Below are 20,096 nucleotides of genomic sequence, written 5' to 3' on the forward strand. Positions count from 1 at the left end.
CACACACACACACACACACACACACACACATTCGTAATCTGACCCGTTTTCAAAGAGTTTCTATATCAGAAATTTGGGGTTTCTTTCAAACAAATTGTCCATAAAGATAACGTGGATGGTTCCCTACGACGCTCTTCACAAGTTAAATAAATGATCAGTTCACTACTTTCACTGAATTTGGGTTTTTTATTCAATTTTATAACATTTAAAGAAAAAAATATGGATAGAAGAATTTTGAAAAAAAGTGACAAAAAAAGTGACAAAAAGTGACAAAAAAGTGGCAAAAAAAGTGACAAAAAGTGACAAAAAAGTGACAAATGTAAAAAAATAAATGATTAAGGTTTAAAAAAAAACACAAAAACTTCAAAAGACTCAAAAGAAGTCGACAAACATTGAAAAAAGTGACAAAAACATTGTGAAAAAGCCACAAAAGCGTCAAAAAGACGACCAAAACGTTGATAAAAAGGTTTTTCATTTAAAATGTTTACTCAGAAAAACCAAAAGCTGCAGACCAACGGGAAGACAACACGAACAGGATTACTTTACTGATGTACTGTAGTCAGACGTTTCATTATGTACTTTACTGATGTACTGTAGTCAGACGTTTCATTGGGTACTTTACTGATGTACTGTAGTCAGACGTTTCATTGGGTACTTTACTGATGTACTGTAGTCAGACGTTTCATTATGTACTTTACTGATGTACTGTAGTCAGACGTTTCATTGGGTACTTTACTGATGTACTGTAGTCAGACGTTTCATTATGTACTTTACTGATGTACTGTAGTCAGACGTTTCATTGGGTACTTTACTGATGTACTGTAGTCAGACGTTTCATTGGGTACTTTACTGATGTACTGTAGTCAGACGTTTCATTATGTACTTTACTGATGTACTGTAGTCAGACGTTTCATTGGGTACTTTACTGATATAGTGTAGTCAAACGTTTCATTGGGTACTTTACTGATATACTGTAGTCAAACGTTTCATTGGGTACTTTACTGATATACTGTAGTCAAACGTTTCATTGGGTACTTTACTGATATAGTGTAGTCAAACGTTTCATTGGGTACTTTACTGATATACTGTAGTCAAACGTTTCATTGGGTACTTTACTGACGTACTGTATTCAAACGTTTCATTGGGTACTTTACTGACGTACTGTAGTCAAACGTTTCATTGGGTACTTTACTGACATACTGTAGTCAAACGTTTCATTGGGTACTTTACTGATGTACTGTAGTCAGACGTTTCATTGGGTACTTTACTGATATACTGTAGTCAGACGTTTCATTGGGTACTTTACTGATGTACTGTAGTCAGACGTTTCATTGGGTACTTTACTGATATACTGTAGTCAGGCGTTTCATTGGTACTTTACTGATATACTGTAGTCAGGCGTTTCATTGGGTACTTTACTGATATACTGTAGTCAGGCGTTTCATTGGGTACTTTACTGATATACTGTAGTCAGACGTTTCATTGGGTACTTTACTGATGTACTGTAGTCAAACGTTTCATTGGGTACTTTACTGATGTACTGTAGTCAGACGTTTCATTGGGTACTTTACTGATGTACTGTAGTCAGACGTTTCATTGGGTACTTTACTGATGTACTGTAGTCAGACGTTTCATTGGGTACTTTACTGATGTACTGTAGTCAGACGTTTCATTGGGTACTTTACTGATGTACTGTAGTCAAACGTTTCATTGGGTACTTTACTGACGTACTGTATTCAAACGTTTCATTGGGTACTTTACTGATATACTGTAGTCAAACGTTTCATTGGGTACTTTACTGATATACTGTAGTCAAACGTTTCATTGGGTACTTTACTGATGTACTGTATTCAAACGTTTCATTGGGTACTTTACTGACGTACTGTAGTCAAACGTTTCATTGGGTACTTTACTGACATACTGTAGTCAAGCGTTTCATTGGGTACTTTACTGATATGCTGTAGTCAAGCGTTTCATTGGTGCTTTACTGATATACTGTAGTCAAGCGTTTCATTGGGTACTTTACTGATGTACTGTAGTCAAGCGTTTCATTGGGTACTTTACTGATGTACTGTAGTCAAACGTTTCATTGGGTACTTTACTGACATACTGTAGTCAAACGTTTCATTGGGTACTTTACTGACATACTGTAGTCAAACGTTTCATTGGGTACTTTACTGATGTACTGTAGTCAAACGTTTCATTATGTACTTTACTGATATACTGTAGTCAAACGTTTCATTATGTACTTTACTGATGTACTGAAGCAGAACCCTATTTCACCGTCACTGGCTGACATCTGAACCCTGAAGGACCAGGATGACATCACACCAACAACTAGACTCAGCAAAAACAGAAAGGTCCCTTTTTCAGGACTCTGCCACTTAAAGCCCCAGTGTGTGACGTGTGTAGTTGTTCATTCTCTAAATCTGTGTTGCCCTTCACCAACTCGTCCTTCTTCATGAATATTTACCTCCACCATCAATTCAGAGGATTCCTATTGGCTGAAATGTAACATTAGCGTTAGCATGAACTGAGGTAGACGCTCCATATTCATGCTGCATCTAGGGGGAGGGGGGTTGTTCATGTTGTACTATGTTGTGTATTTTGTGTGTTTGTGGTGTCTTGCAGGACGATGGCAGGTCAGATGAAGAGTTGGAGGACTCTGAGGCTCCTGATCCTCTTCAGCCTCCTCATCCTCACTCAACAGTTTGGTGAGAAACATTTTACTTTTTAACAACACACACACACACACACACGCACGCACACACATGCACACACACGCACACACACACACACACACACACACACACACACACACACACACACAGACACACACACACACACACACACACACACACACACACACACACACACACACACACACACACACACACACACACACACAGACACACACAGACACACACAGACACACACACGCACACACACACACACACACACACACACACACACACACACACACACACACACACACACACACACACACACACACACACACTCTCAACAGTTTGGTGAGAAACATTTGACTTTTTAACGACCTCGAGTTGTGTTCAGGCTCTCTTTTCTTCTAAAGGTCCTTAAACACTGAGTCTGAATCTTTCGTCTGTGTTTTGGTTTATTTTTTATCTAAACGGAGTGGAGAAGCAGCGAGGAGGATCAAGTCGTCCTCTCTCATCTTAAAAAGTGTTAAAGAAACAGGAAGCATTGGCTCCACCTAGAGCCCGACGGATGAAGGACTTTTAAGGCCGATATCGATCCGATATTTCCATATATGTAGTAATTCATGAGTCCTCACTAAAATAATATGACATGATATGATGTCATATTATTGTCACAACAGAACATCAAAATATATTAAAGTTGTGATTAATAAAATGTATAAAAATACAAACTTAAGATATGAAACTGAAAGGGTTAAACAACTGTCCTACGTCCTGTTCTCCTCCATCAGGGACCATGTTGGAAAAAAGTGTTCATCGCTTTGACATGTTATCCTTTTGTCTTTCTATATCCATAAATAAACCAAACCAGTGATGCCAGCAGGGACGTTGTAGAGCGCCCTCTGGTGGACAAACTATGCAATGCCGACACTCAGAACATGGTTGAAGGGGCTTTCGTCTGTTTTTATTTTATTTATAACTATAAATGCTGATACCAATAGTTTGGAAAATGGCGATATATCGGCGGGCTCTAGCTCCATCCCATCCTGAGATTGGTCCACCTCCTTATCAACGAGCTGCAGGTTAATATTAGGGCTGTCAAACGATTCATTTTTTTAATCGCGATTAATCCCATATTGTATCACATGATTAAAATGCTATTATTTTGCATTTCAGAACAGTTTTTAAGTCCATATTAACAACAGGAAAGCCGTTCTCACCAGAGGATCTTGATTGGGAATCAAATGAATGCAAATAGAGTGACTTTATGAACTTGATTTTAAGATTTGTAATTATTTATTTACTGTAAACAAAAGAAAAATGTGTGAATCTGTCATTATTGCACAACTCCTCCAAGTCCCGAACTAAAACCTAAAGATCCTATCTGTCCTTACCAGAGTCCATCTAGTGTTTAGTAACTCCTAAATAATCTAGATTCCTCACTGACGTCCAGTGATCAGCGGTTAATGAGACAGAGTTTGGACTCTGCAGCAGTTCCTGTTTGCTGCTGTCTCCGTGTCCTACAGGCTGTGTGGGGGGGGCTGCTGTCCCCCTCGACGGCAACGGGACGGGTCAGAACATGCCGACCGTAGTACGTCTTTAAGTCCCGAGTCCTCTACGATGCTGACAGGTCTGCAGGTAGCTGCCACCCGTTTCGCAAGAGCTGTAGTAATTCTTTGGGATTTGGTTCCATCAACAGGTCGGCGAGTAGCACTCTCCAAAATACTGCTTAGCCTGAGTGGGTAGCATCAACCAGGGTCACGTTAATTAGCTCGTAGCTGGTAGCTTCGTGATATTTTACTTGTCTACGAGCCGTCCGGGAGTTTAGGAAAATAAAAAGCTCCATTCAGAGTTATTGCTGCTGTGTTTCTCCATCATGCTGCAGCCTGCAGCAGCAGGATGTGTTAGGAGGAAGTGGCAGCTTGATGAGAGGAAGGGTCAAAATAGTAGCTGTTAGGCCCCACGCCAAGCCCAGTGACGTGGATATACATTAATAAATGGCGGCATGCGATTAATGTGTTATGCCCGGCCCTTAATCACATCGCGATCAACGCGTTAATGCTGACAGCCCTAGTTAATACCCATCTCTTCAGAGTTTACTTCAGGATGTCTGTCAGTGGCTCCCTTAGCCAGAGATACTAGAGACACAGATATTAAAAAGAAGAACACTAATTGATCCTGAACAGAGGCTGGCAGTACATGCAAGTGTCAAAGTACTTCAAACTGTTTACTACGGACGCACAAACAATGAAACTTGAGCCGTTTTTTTATGACGGACAATAGTTTGGGAGGCAGCATGTTAACGTGAATGTGTTGTCTTATTTTTAATTAATTTGGCGACGTACATGTGTTACGTCATCCCGTCATCCATACGTCACAGCTCTCAGCGTCACATACTGACGTCTGAGCCGTGGGACTGCTGGGATTGGTTGAAGTCGCGTAGTTGTTGCGTTTGTGACATTGCGAAATCCTGGAGGGACTGGATAATCAATTGGTAAGAGCCAATGAGGTGTAACCATGTATCAGCTCATTTAAATATCTCACGTTACTGTATTGTGTCAACAGTTAACTTCATTTAATATCGGATGAGGAGTTTTCTTTAGCGAGGTGCAAATGTTCCACCAGAACCAGTTCCTTCCTGAGACTCTTTAGCAGAGCCACCGTCGCTGCGTCTGGAGCTCAGCGTCGCCCAAGACCGTTGGGATTGGTTTTAAGAAATGCAAACAACCCAGAGAGTTTATTCTCCTATCCCAGAATGCATCTGTGGTGTAGCAAGACGTTACTCCACAGAGCTGTAGAGACAGAGCTGAACATGCGAGGCTAGAGTGTAAATGACACAGACCGAAGGAAGAGATGATTTGAATACATAATTTTACCTATTTGTTTGTTTGTTTGTTCCCCAGAGGTGAGAGATGAAGAGTGGGAGGAGCTCGGCCCGGATATCGCTGCACTGCACCACCTCAAAGGACTGTCTGAACACATGTTTCACGAAAGTCTCAAGAACCCATCGAACCACAGGTGTCCAAGTCACTGATAGTAACAACAATCTTTGAAATTAGTCCAGTAGTAACTGACAGAACCGAGCTGCAATGTAACCCTGCAGGACAAATGTTCAGCGTCAGTTAGTGTCCACTAAAGCTACATCTAAACTGCTACGTTTGGGTTAAAAAAATATCTTCTGCTAGGTTTACGCCTGGCGTCCACACTACACACTACTGCGGCGTTTCCGAGCCCCTAAAACAGAGACATTTGGAAACACCAGGGTTAATATATATAATACTGAAGTTATATCGATGTTGTTTTGCACCACGGAGACGTAAGGTTCATCATAGTTACACTGGCGTAAAGTCCACACTAATATTCTATAATTATACTATATATATACAGTATATATATATATATATATTGTATATATATATATATATATACTATATATATAGTATATATATATATATATACATATATATATATATACAGTATATATATATATATATACTGTATATATATATGTATATATACATATATACATACAGTATATATATACTGTATTTATACAGTATATATACAGTATATATACTGTATATGTATATATATATATACTGTATACATATATATACAGTATATATATACATGTATATATATATATACTGTATATATATGTATATATATACAGTATATATATATATATATATATATATATATACTGTATATACATATGTATATACAGTATATACATATATATATACAGTATATATATACAGTATATATACTGTATATATATATGTATATACAGTATATATATATATATATATAGCGACAGCGGCATCAATGGGTGGCTGCTCTTCGGTGGCCGCCATGTTGAATGTAAACAAAAAGCTGCTTGGTCGCTTCTATATCGACACCGTGTTAAACCCGCCAATAGCACGCCAGGTAGATAAGCCAGTTTGTGATTGGTTCCCGCAAAATTGTGAACGGAAGCAGGATAGATAAACGTAAGTGAGCTGCAGGACGAAATCAAATCGCCGGCAGATTGGGCGGGGTTTACCCAGTCTAAATGCTAATCACCAAACAGCAACAGAAAGGTACATAAACCAGGACAAAGGGTTATGATTAGGTGATAACTATACAACCTTAAACTACAGCTAACATTAGTGCAAATCATTAGTGACATTGGGTGGTGACACGTCAACTACAACATGGAGTAGCCAGTAACGTTATGGGCAGATTAAATTGTGAGGTTATTATAACAAAGACATAATGGTAGCCTGAACTGGGAAACGGTTATGATTAACGTTAGTAGCTGTTAATTAAGGTTAGATAACCCGAGTCTGCTGCCAGCAGGTCAGTCATCCTCTGTATCTCCGCTCATGGAAAACAAAAGCAGGAGTGAAAATCAGAATCATCACAGATATCCAAAGGGATGGAATCTATCATCCTCCAAGTTATCCCACCTTTCAAAACAATGCGCCATGCCAACCCATCTTACGGATGGGTTGGCATCCGTAAGATCCGTAACATACGGACTTCACACCTACTAAGTGCTGGTGTAAGATTTAGGTTGTAACTTATGCCTAAACGAAACTATTTCAGCTGGTGCAACCCCTCAAAATGTTAGTAGCGCGTGAACTATGTTTGAACTAATGCATAGCTGGTGCAACCCAATGCTGACTGTTTTAATATATTTTTTTTTAGTCATGGGGAAAAGTTAAAGAAAGTTAACAATGACTGTGTTTTCTCTTAGGGACACATCCATACGTGGAGCCAGAGTTGAGAGATCTGTTAGCAGGTAAGAACTAAGCATTCTAGTACAGTTCTGGTGAGAATACGTTTAATGGCGCTGACACCATAGACATATATAGAGTAGACGCCGCATCGACCCCTACTGCCTACTGGCCATAGGGCCGCCATCTTGGACAGGTCGCATCGACCCTTACTGCCTACTGGCCGTAGGGCCGCCATCTTGGACAGGTCACCTGTTCCATTCACTGTAATCTGTTTGGCAGGTGCAATGAGTTGTCAGTGCATTTAAATAATCATACCTCACTGAATACCAAACTGATTTTCACCCGGGTTTTTTTGCTGCAAAGGTCATACACGTAGCTATGATACATGACACATGGTTCGGCATATTATTATAATATTCATAGTGGGCGTAACAGTAATAGAATATTCTGATATATGATATAAAGTGACCAGACGTCCAAAATCAAAACGGGGAACATGAGCCCCGAAAAGGAAGAAAGATAGGAACATTTCCACAGTACAGTATAAATATATAAAGAAAACAGGACATGTTCTACTGGTTGTACAGTATAAATATATAAAGAAAACAGGACATGTTTTACTGGTTGTACAGTATAAATATATAAAGAAAACAGGACATGTTTTACTGGTTGTACAGTATAAATATATAAAGAAAACAGGACATGTTTTACTGGTTGTACAGTATAAATATATAAAGAAAACAGGACTGTTCAACTACACTGTTCTGGGGGCCACATTTTCAGAAGCCTAATACACAGTGAGCAGAAAGAATAAAGAATGCAGACATAATCGGCATGATGACATCATTCACGTGCATATTAAGTAGCCATGAGGTTAATGCTCTGGGGGGTAGGGGCTGGTTTGTCTCTGGCAGCAGCTAAGTTGCCAAAGATTAGTAGCAAACTAATAAACAGTCAGACTACAAACCGACAGCTTTCATTTTAAATTGTTTGTAAAACATCGCTATTTGCAGAGTTGCATGCTGTAGTTGTGTAAAACAGCGCGTTGGATGAGAACAGCAGACGTTTATGTTACCTTGTGTCGGGTTTGTTCTGTGGAATGGATGAGTAGACTGGATGTTTTCTACTGAGTCGATGTAGCAGCATGTTTGCAGCTTTAAATGATCCCAAACTTTCTGTCGTTTTTTTCTCACCTGTCTCTTCTCTTAGACTCTCACTATTTTTGCTGTCTTCCTTCATTTGTAATCCGCACCGTCAGTCTTGTGTCCACAGAAGCGTCAGCCCGTTGTGGGCTAGTCATAATCATCCATGTGGAAACACAGTGAGCAGTACATTAGTTACATTGATTAAACGAAGCTTCGAGGCAAAGAATTTTGCATCGAGGATTTTTTGTAATCAAATTATTCGAGTTACTCGAGGAATTGTTTCAGCCCTAGTTCAAAAGTAGTTTTAGTCGTGCAACAGAGAACTCAGATTGGACAGATAGTCTAGCTAGCTGTCTGGATTTACCCTGCAGAGATCTGAGGAGCAGTTAACCATAGTCCTCACAAATCCACCAGAGGTTAGAACACCAACACAGAGACAGAGGAAGGGGACGCACATCTGCCCGAAATGAGGGACATCCTGCGACACCTTTGGCAGTAACGGAACAATCCCGTAAATGAAACATTGTCAATATAGACTAGTCTTTTGTAGCACCAAACCTATGGAGGGTTTGTGGTATGTAACACTTGTGCTAAATATATTTGGTACCTCTTAAATCGCATGTGGTCCCTCCAATTGAAATGGTCAAGAACCGCCAGTGATCAAAACGATGCCCAACCCTATCAAAAACTGATGCTTGGTTGGGGGCCTTTGGCGTTAGTTGTTTTAAAACTACCCTAGAGATGAACTGCCTTTTACAGTTAGAAGCAGCTCCAATAATGTAATGAGCTGAAGAACTGGAGGTGACAGGCGCAACCCATTGTCACTCCCAACTCCCTCATTAGCTGAAGCTAACAATATCTTTCAAGACATTCAATGCAGATTGGCCTTTTTGTACAAACAGAAGCTAAATCTCTTCTGTGAGATGGATTTGTTCCCTACATGGCCTCGCTACAGCATGGTCAAATATATTTGTAAATTTAAACCAAAGTGTTTTTCTTAGGGAAGGTATTGTCAAACTCTCATGTGGTCTGCATCTGGTTTTACTCAATCTGTTTAAGTGGTGTGTAACCCTCTCGGATATAAAGTTGTTAATCTTCTTTTAGGGAGGACATTGACCAAAACCCGATGAGTTTGCTATCTGATCTTCAGGAGAATGAGAAGTTTACAGCTTCTGTGATTCAGAAGGAACAGGTTAGTGGGTTTTAAATTAGTTGATCTTGCATAGACACACGGAAAACAAAAACAAAGTCACCATTTAAGACAACAAATGGGACTTTCTTTTCTTTTTTTCCTATTATTTGGGGGGGGCGGGGGGGGTCAGAGTTGAACCCTGGGCTGCTGCGTCGAGGAGTAAACCTCTATATATATAGCACCAACTGAGCTAACCCGGCTACAACAAATGGGACTTTCTTGAACTAAACGTTCATCCCCTCCAATTTATGATAAATATATATAAAAACCGGAATATCTGCTGTGTTTTATATGTAGTTTTTTTCACTTGCTCTCCAGGATTTTGAAGGCTTCTTGGCAGCTGTAGATGAACAGAAGACACAAGATGGGCTCCTGAGTGCTTCGGAGATCTCGCACAGCTACAGCCAAAAACTTCTGGTCATGACCGACAACGAAAAGTCAACAAATGTCAGAGTCCAACAGGAATACAGCATGGATCCTCGTTACTCAGTAATAGTCAGCAACGAATGCCTGTTCAATATCTCGTGTGTACCAGAAGCAGACAGCTACACCTTGGTGAAAATATTTGGGAGGGTTTCAGAAGATGGACAAACTGTGTCTGGCCTTTCTGGCTCTTCACTCGCAGAGCTGATGTTGAAACCGTCACTGGAAACTGCGCCTGTGTTCTCTCTCGATGGAAACACAACCAAAGACTTCCAACATAACTTCATTCGAGTTTTTACAGCCCGTGGCATCACAGCAGTCCTAGAAACAAACCAGGAGAATCACCAGACTTACCAGGTCATGGACAAACTTGGAGAAGTTTCCAGATACCAAATTCCACAAAGACCGGTTGATCACAGCACCCAGTATGACCACCAGCAGATCCTCATCCTGGAAGATGACCCTGTTGTCAGAACAGCTGCTAAGTATCTTTTTGAGAAACATCCAACGGTTTCCTCTGTCTACGTTCTTGATAACAACCAAAGACCGGTACTGATCCGAGGTGACTCCGTGCCTCTGACAGAGGACAGCCGGCTGGTGCTGGTCGGCCACGGCAGGAAAGACAGCTCAGGAGAAATGAGACTGGGAGGATACGAAGTGCAAGATGTCTCCAAAATCATTCAACAAACCTCCAGGGATTCCAATAAAATTAAAACAATAAGTGTGGTGGCCTGTGACGTCGGAGCAGATAAAGCATTCATTGAAACACTGCTGAAGGATCTCCATGAGACCGCCGGCATCGAGACCAAGCTGCACATCAGGAACGCTGTGCTCCAGGTCAGCCACACAGGAGAGAAAATCACCCAAGAGATCACTAAGGATGGAGAGCAATGGCGACATAAAGATGACAGCAAGAAAGTGGTCGCAACCCTCGATAGGAACGGAGACGTAATTATTAGAAGTGAGCCCGGCAGTAAAGGAAAGGAGATCTTTACCGGTGAAAGAAACTTTCTAGGTCCAGATGACTACAGCTGGCCAAATGAGCCAAGGAGATTTATTAACCAGAATGTTTTGGAGGATTTTAATGCTGATGTACATGATGCTTGTAACCAACTTGAAGCTATGTCCTGGGGATTCTTTCACGACGAAAAGCTTCCAAAAAAAATTAACACTGACAACACTAACGAGTATTATTTATCAGAAACCAAAGTGGAGAAGGTAGAGCAGGTACAGAAGTTAATGGTAAAGAAGATAACGCATCAACAAAAAGTAAAACATATTCTTTCCAACTGTTATGAGATTAAATCAGGAGAAGATATCAGGAATGTAATCCTTTACTATGCAAAGACCGGAGAAAATAAGGATACATACCTGAGCGTCAATGACTGGATATTAAAGGTTAAACATAAAAGTCTGTATGTCACTCTAGTTGGAAAAAAGGTTGACATCAATAGAGGAGAAAATGAAGAAAACGTTAAGCAATGTATTCAAGATCAGCTAGGAAAAGAGAAATACCATATGATACGAGAAGGAATTGTAACAGAAATGGGCCTAGATGACCCAAGAGAAAGATACACTGAATATGTGGAAGGTATTTTTCATGGCGAGCACACAACAACTCGCCTGCCGCTCCCCGCTGAGGCCTGGTGCACCACATATTTCACTGCATCAGTTATAGCTGAATCTGCTAGAAACTTCCGGACATTTCCTCTGATTCTCATGGCCCTGGATATGGTCAAAAGCACAGACAACAATATCAAAGAGAAAGGACTGAACTTTCTTTGGGACGAACATTCAATGACAAAAGGAGGTACTTGGATTGACCCAAGCAGGCGGGGATTTAGTGGCTCAGCCGACTATGAAAGTTCCAGCAAATTAAATGCTAATCATAGACCTTCGACTAGAGAGGACTTAAGGAATAATCTTAAAAATCTTATAACAAGTGAAGTCCAACTGTATAGTAAGTGGATTCAAAATGGAGAAAAAAATCCGTCTCAAATATTCGATATCGCAAAAAACAATTACATGATAACTGAGCATAATTCAGTTCAGGATTACGAAACATTCATAAATACTGTAGATATCAGCTACCCTTCAATGTCTGGCCAATTAGGAGGCTACGATGACGGCCGTGTAACATCCAAAGACTTAAAATCTGCCTCTGAGTTGGAAAAGTCCTTCAAACTTGAATCGTATTACTCCAGGCTGAGCGTATTAACCGCTGAACAAATCCACAGTCAGTTAAAGGCTAAATATGGTGAAAGTCTGGCAGGGTTGCAGGTCCAGGAGGGCAGCACCAGAATGGAGAACGGAGAGTTTGTGTGTAATCTGTTAGACGGTGCTGACGCTAAACCTGTTGAGTTTAGAGCTAAGTTATCTCTGGAGAGTCAACGCTACTATGAAACAATGTCAGAGAGCATTGAAACAGCAGTTCAGGACATGGAAAATCACGGTTCAACCTCCTCCCATCAAGGCAGCAAGTACGTAGAGCACGCTGGGCATGCTGTTGGGACGCTGGGCCTCATGCTGGGGATGAAAGGAGCTGTTCGTGCTTTTGAACAGGGTGACATTAAAGATGGCGTGGTGGGGTCTCTGCAAACGGCTCATGGAGTGACAGCTATGACAACGTCTGTTATTGCAAAACAAGCTCTGTCCTCAGAGACAAGAATGACCAAAGCTGTAACATCGGTCATGAAAAGCCCTGCGATGAAGGGTTTTATGTCAGTTATACCAATAGTGGGAACTGGATTTGGGATATACAATCTTGAACAAGATTTAAAGAGAGGTGACGTGCTGGGATACATTGATGCTGCCTTAGATGGTAGTATAGTTGGTTTAGATGTTATTGAAACTGCTGTGCCTGAACTGGTCCCGTTTATAGCGCCTATAAACCTGGCTTTATCCGTAGTCCGGATGGGCATTGATGACATTTATATGGGCGTACAGACTGAACTAAACAACCTCCCGAAAGGTGCTGGAGTTCTGGACAAACTGGGGGCCGTTTCCTTAGGCTTTCTGAAGGGGATTAAGCATTTTGGAATTAGTGTGGCGAGTTTCTTTTACGATTGGCGTCACCATGAAATTGAGCAGGGACACAGACTTGTTGCAAGGATATCAGACTATCACAAATATTACGAAGTTACAAAGCAACAGGATGGAACAAGTGCCATTGATTTTGGCGGTGGTGACGCTTCTTGGAACGGAGGAGGAGTTCACTTCTGCCTCGCCGACCAGGGTCCGTCTGAACTCTGCATGGACTATTTAGTGTCTAGTGATGAGAGTTCTAGTAAAATGTGTTGGCAGATTGATACACAGGGAAGCAAAGATATTATTCTTGGCCTGGGAGAGTCACATCAGTTAGAGTACACGACACTACAGAAGAAAATACTCTGGTTCATACCAGCTGGCTCTGTGACGGTGGTTACAGGTTATAAAGATGTATCAGAGTCAAGGTATGGAGAATACTACGGAAATAGAGATTCTAATCGTTTTTTTGCAATTCAGAAAGCAGAGGATAAACATATGATTGAAGTCATGTTAAGTTACTATTACAGGCTTTATGGTGAACCAGGTGATGACATATTCTTCCTCGGGCCACAGAGAAGTTACGTTGAAGGATGTGGAGGAAAAGACACGTACATTATTCCTAAAAACGGAGGGAAAACAGCCATTAACAACTACGATCCTTCCAAAGCACTAGACACTCTTCATTTCAGTGTTGATTACCGTAACATTTCTGTGTCTAAATCTGGAAATGATGTTGTGTTAATGTATGAGGGAAGTCACACTGTGACCATAGAAGGATGGTTTTTAGGGGAACCGTATCGTCACATGAACATGATGTCCGGAGACGGAGTCTTGTTTGAGATTTCCTCCATCGTGGTTTCTTCTGTTCAGCTGGTGGCTGTAGGGATTAACAAGATGTTTAGCTCTAGTGGCGAAAATGTGGATGCATCCCAGCCACTTTTAAGCACAGTTACAAACATCTTTGGGTCTCAGTATGACGATGTGCTCTTTGGAAATGGAGAGAATAATATCATAGATGGAGGAGGAGGTCGAGATGTGTTGACGGGCGGTGAAGGAGAAGACATGTACATAGTAAAAGTCAGAAAACAGTCTTCAGTGTCTATTATAAATTATTCCAAAGACACTAAAACAGACCTGGCCATAATAGAAGCAAACCTTCACACTTTTAGAGTGGTAGTAATGGGTGACGATGTTGTTCTGAATGCTTTCCAGGACAACAAGCCCGTCAGGGTGACTTTAATTAATTGGTTCAGATCAGCAGCATTCAGACATTTGCTTGTTGTCACAAAAGATTTGATCACTTTCACAATCTCAGATAACAGGGCCGACTGCCTGGACAGAGACCCATTCACCAAGTGTATTAAAAGTAGCAGCATCGACTACAGCAGCTCGCCATCTCCTCTGCTGGTGGACCTTCAGGAGGACGAGGCTTTTAGCAGCGTGACGGAGGTTCGCGGGTCAAAGTTCAACGATACCATCAGAGGGAACAAAGAGTACAATGTTGTTGTCCCAGGAGAAGGAGATGATTTCATCCAGGGTAGAGGAGGAGAGGACTGGTACGTTATCACACCGGGCCAAGGAGTCAAAACCATCAACAATCAATCGCCAGATCTAGCCTTGGATATTCTCTTTCTGAAAGAACAATACGATCACATAAAGTGTATATGTGAAGGACAGAGCATCATCATTTTGGTACACGGTAGAAAAGATGTTATTTTACAGAACTGGTTTGATTCAAAGTTTCATCAGCACCTGCAGATTAAAACCAGTGATGGAATAACAGCTGGACTGATGACCAACCCCAGCAGCTGTGATAAGTCTTTAATGTTCCTCATAACTGTTGATTTTAGAAACCAGAAACCCTCTAAGTACTACAAGTGTGGAAGATACAATTCATCATTACTCTGCGGCAAAATGATGATTATGAATAATCACGATTCAGTGAAAGAAATGTACGGTTCCTCAGGTTTCGACATCATGATTGGAAACAGCAATGATAATCTGCTTGATCCGTACACCGGAGGTGCCTCAATGTTTGGAGGTGAAGGAAAAGACACTTACGTAATCAAACAAGGATATGGAAACGACTCAATGATTTCTAACTTTGCAGAAGATGAGAGTATTGATACTGTGTTGGTTGACATGGATTATCTTCATGGCAGTCAAGTCACACTAGACTCATCAACAGAAGATCTGAAAGTGACGATCACGTCAACAGGGAAACAACTCAAATTCACTCTGCTCAACTACGCAAAAAGTTCCAAAAATCAGCACTTAATATTTCAGAGCTCTGACGGAGTGACTTTTAAATTGAAATCACTAAACTCAACCAGAGATGTCCCTTTCTTTCACATTGAAGCGTTCAAAGTGACTCTGAAACAGCTGCAGGTTGACTGCCGCTTGGACCTCAACTCTCAGAGGAATCTGTCAAAGGTCCACACGGTGCAAGGCTGTCCCTCCCAGTCCAATGACATAATAGGTAAGTAGTACAGATGTCAGTCTTCCTCTATAATGCCAGTTGAATGTCACTTTATTATATTTTATTTAATTTGAAAAGTATTCAGCCTAGTATTAAAGCTATAGTGTGTAGTGTAGTTCACATTAAGATTAAAAATGGACAGAGTTATAATGACAGTATTGTTCAATACATTTTCAGAATTTCTACTCAGATTGTCGCCTGCAGCAACATTTTGTAAAACATATCCATACTGAGAAATACAGAGAGTTTTGTGGAGCTGAGAGGCTTAATTAGCTTTGTATCAACTAATTTGGCAACGGCATGATTGTAACGGACGGTCATTAATATAAAATAGTCGCGCCCTAGAGGGAATTCAAACATTAGCCTCGAGGGGGCACCTGTGTCATGACATTGCGTTTCTGGCACGCCGCTTTGTCTACAATCATTGTCAACGGCGAACAAACACATCAATAGAGAACCCTGTAATGAAATATTATCTAACAAGTGTAGGGAAGCGGCTCTGTTGTGGATTTTGACTCAGTGGAAGAACGCTGCAGACTGGAGAATTGCTAGGAGCTGTTAATCATCTTGGCGAGAATCTTTGGTCTCTAATGTGCTTTAGTTGTTTTATATTCTCTTTAATGAATGTTTTTCATTGTTTTTAACTGCTCTTTAAGGATTTATGTTAATTTACTTTGAATCACCTTGTTGCTGTAATGTGCTGTGGACATAAAGCTACATTGCCTCTTGCCTTAGGTAACGATCAAGACAACGCTCTGATTGGTGGGTGGAAGGATGACGCCTTGGAAGGAGGCGCCGGAGATGACACGCTGATCGGAGGGAACGGAGCCGACATCCTGATTGGTGGCTTGGGAGACGACACTCTTTATGGCGAGGACGGAAATGACACTATGATGGGAAACTCTGGCCGGGACATCTTCCTTCCTGGACCAGGGGCTGATCTGGTGGACGGCGGTCCTGGCAGAGACACGGTTGTGTACCGGGGCGATCCTGACACAGGTAAAGGAGTTTATGTCAACCTGCTGACGGGACAAGGCCGCTACGCCGATGCTGAGGGCGACGTGTTGAAGGATGTGGAGATAGTCATCGGCACCGTCTACTCTGATATCTTGGTGTCCGGTTACGAAAGTTCTCTCCTCAAAGGCTCGGACGGCAATGACATCTTGGTGTCCACCGGTGGCGATTACCTGATCGGTGGTGAAGGAAATGACATTTACATGTTGGCTTTCAACAACGGTTCAGTCACGGTTGATAACTGTGCCAAAGACAGCGCTGCAGACGTCTTGTTCATGAGCTCACAGTCAGTGCCGCCATTTGACTGCCAACTTTTGTCTGACAGCGTTCTCCTGACTTTCTTGGGACTTAAGCAAACTACCATTAAAATTACACTGCAAGGCTGGATCAGTGATGAGAACAAATGTGGTCATTTGAAGTTGGTTTTTAGAGATCAGGAGGTGTCGGTGAACTGGCTACTACAAGAGTGTCAGTTAAGACAGAATTAGTTGGGTCTCCAGCCATAAGTTGGGTTATCTGGATCATTCATGTCCTCTTAGGCTGAGTTTTCATTTTGCAAACACGCAGAACATCAGTTTTAAGGGCAAAACAGCAAAAGACACAGAAACAAATGTTGATGCAGAATCAGTTTCCATGGTGGCGGATGTAATGTAGAGTTCTGTAGCGCTGCAGCTAAAATGTATCTTTAAAAAGGAAAGACACAATCTGAATTTCAAAAATTATTTGTCATTATATCTTAACTTTGCTTGTTCAAAACGTGTCTGTTCAGATCGGACTGATTGCTTGGCCTCTTGTATTGCTGCTTATAGCTTTCTCCAGAACCATTGTACCAAGAACAGCATTTACAGAAGGACCCCAAAGCAACACAACTGTGTACTACTGGGATTGTTTGAGATGAGCTGCGCCTCGCCCCCTGCTGGGTGGTCACTAAAAGCTGTGGTCAAGTCGGACAGTTTCCATCCTTAAGTCTAAACAGGAAGTCACAGAAACACTCACATCCTGTTTATTATAATGTTATCAGACCCATATATCAGCTTGTTTAGATACTGACAGAGTAGCTGTTAAAATGCTCTACAGGCGATCTATTGCTGATGTTAAAATACAACAGACTGTAGATTATCTGTAATCTGAATGTATTTAAACGTCACAACATGTTTTCTGTTAACAGAATAAATCTTAAATCAGACAAATATCAGTCAGAATCAATCCAATTCAAAAACATGGAAAAGTTTATATAAAACGTCATAGCCGCCTCTTCAATCTCGTGAGGTTATTGTTGACAACATGTACATGACGTCAGAGTGATTCTGTATCAAATCAGACAGAAATCTACCCAGCATGCATTGGGCGTAGATCACCGGTGATCAGTTCTGCGAAGGCCTGACAATCGCCAACGAACCTGATGACTTACTATCGTTAACAACTGAACACTTCAGCAGAGGTATTCATTTCAAACAGGCTTACAGGGATGTCACGAGAACCGATACTTTGGTACCAAGTCGAAACCAAAATTGTTCAAGTTTGCCACTAAATGCTCAAGAAGAAGAACGCCAACCAGCACAGAAAAACAGAGAATAGCGCCTCATCTCCGTGCACGGTGCTCACTGACGGCTTGACCGCAGTCAGCCTCTGGCTTTACCGTAACGTTACATGGACAGCAACGGCTTTCTCGACTTCACCTGGAACTCCCAAACAGAAAGTATGTTTCTCTCTGACGTTGTCTTTCACACAGAGCTTAACGTTAGCTACGATAGGTGACGTTAGCTGACTTTAGTGCTTTAACCAGCCCGGTTCTATGTGAAACAACAACAGCAGAGAGAAACAGACGTAACTAAACATGCTTGCTGTCTGGGAGTTCCAGTTAAACTCATGGAAGACGTTACCGTATGCTAACGTTAGCTGTGTGGTGTTGACCGAAGCGTTCAGTTGAAAACCCAAAAACAGCTAAAACATATATTACTGCTTTGAGAAATGTATTAACCCCAAAACAGCTGCAACTATATTTCTGCTTATATATATAATCATATTGCAGCTTATAAATGTAATTTTGATTTTGTTTAGGAATAAGAATCATGCTAGATACTATGTTAGATACAGCATTATATTCATTTGCTTGGTGTAGATGCATGTGAAGGCCTGCCTGCACTTCATGCAGAAAGGAAGTTTGTGTGTTCCTGTACGAGACAGCAGCTGAGACAGGGGAAGAGTTCATGTAGGAGTGAAAAGGTAAGGGAGCTGATGTAAAACATATGTACTGAAATAACTTCACACTGACCTTCCCCTGCTAGGAGAAGGGAGTCAAGCTGTCATGTATGATGGAAGAGCATTACCGCTCGCTTGTGTAATGTATAAGGCTGTTAGATTGACCAATGCATAGGATACGTTACGTCATCACATGTGAGGCTTCCTGTGAGTGTCTGTTATCCTGTAGTTGCATTAAAAAATGATACCTTATTAGGCCATAAGAGGTGGTGAGACGGCCCCTGATGGTATGATGGGAGTGAACTGGTCAATGTATGTATAAAAAGGAGTAACTCAATGGTAATCCTCTCTCCTCTCTTTTGGGGCATTTTGTACTGAAAGAACCTCCGTACTGGAGCATTCAGTGGTTATCCTGTTAGGGACTTAGTGCATTTTTGTTCATTTCTTTTCTGTTTAGCTTTCTGCCTTTTTTAACTTTCTGCTTTAAGTAAAATAAAAATACCTGAGTTCAAGTTTGAACTAGGGAACAAAACCCGCGTATTTGTTTCGTGCCTTCTTTGAAGATTTTTATTGTTTTTTCTCTTGTTCTTCAACCCTGCCGAGCGGTAGGTTAACACCCCTACGGGGGGCAGTGTTGACTCCTCTTTAACTGCTGGGTGAGTTGCAACCCAGCGGGGATCGATTTTAACAGCAAGCCTCCTCCCAACTCATCGGAAAACTGCATTTTCCAGCGGATTTGAACTTTTGGTGATTCCGCGAAGAGCAGCTTTAAACTGTGAGTATTACTGAAAATCATATGGTTATGAAATTTCCCTCGGGCAATACTTTTTCTGTATAGGAGGTTAAAACGCCCGTGAACAACGGAACATTTGGGGTGTAAGTCAAAGTCTCTTGCCTCGTCTTCGGGTTCCCTGACCCAGGCGAGGACCCTTTAGTATGGGTGTGTGTGTCTCTATAATAAAAAACAGGGAAGTGTCTGAAAATAACTCCTTTTGTATAGGCCAAAACATCCGCCCCGCTGACGGTAACTGGTGTTACCGTACGGCAGAAGAGGGTAGAGTAGAGCGAGGGTTATCGAGGGGACGATATAAGAGGAGTTAGCTTTGAAAATAAAAGTGATACGAAGTCTCGATAACTGTCACATCGTTCCTCGTGGTTCATCGTGGTGAAGCCTGGCTCCAAAGTAGCGGCCTGTTGGTCCAGAAGATT

The 20,096-nt window shown here is 41.4% G+C and overlaps 1 protein-coding gene across 1 annotated transcript; it reads left to right on the forward strand.

The window, feature by feature from the left end:
• The first annotated feature begins 11,587 nt into the window (after positions 1 to 11,587).
• LOC144514175 (uncharacterized) lies at positions 11,588 to 19,381 on the forward strand. Its single transcript, XM_078245361.1, has 2 exons — positions 11,588 to 15,671; positions 16,407 to 19,381. The coding sequence occupies exons 1-2, from the start codon at positions 11,684 to 11,686 to the stop codon at positions 17,171 to 17,173; spliced, it is 4,755 nt and encodes a 1,584-aa protein (XP_078101487.1). The 5' UTR covers positions 11,588 to 11,683; the 3' UTR covers positions 17,174 to 19,381.
• Positions 19,382 to 20,096: the final 715 nt, after the last annotated feature.

Source organism: Sander vitreus, unplaced genomic scaffold (genome assembly GCF_031162955.1).
Source record: "Sander vitreus isolate 19-12246 unplaced genomic scaffold, sanVit1 ctg478_0, whole genome shotgun sequence".
In the NCBI taxonomy this organism is placed as follows: Eukaryota; Metazoa; Chordata; class Actinopteri; order Perciformes; family Percidae; genus Sander; species Sander vitreus.

What these genes read in the sequence shown, in the direction of transcription:
- LOC144514175 (XM_078245361.1), top strand. Translation starts at nt 11,684, where the DNA reads ATGATACGAGAAGGAATTGTAACAGAAATGGGCCTAGATGACCCAAGA. An exon ending in CCAGTCCAATGACATAATAG is followed by an intron (nt 15,672 to 16,406) that starts GTAAGTAGTACA and finishes CTCTTGCCTTAG; the next exon opens with GTAACGATCAAGACAACGCT.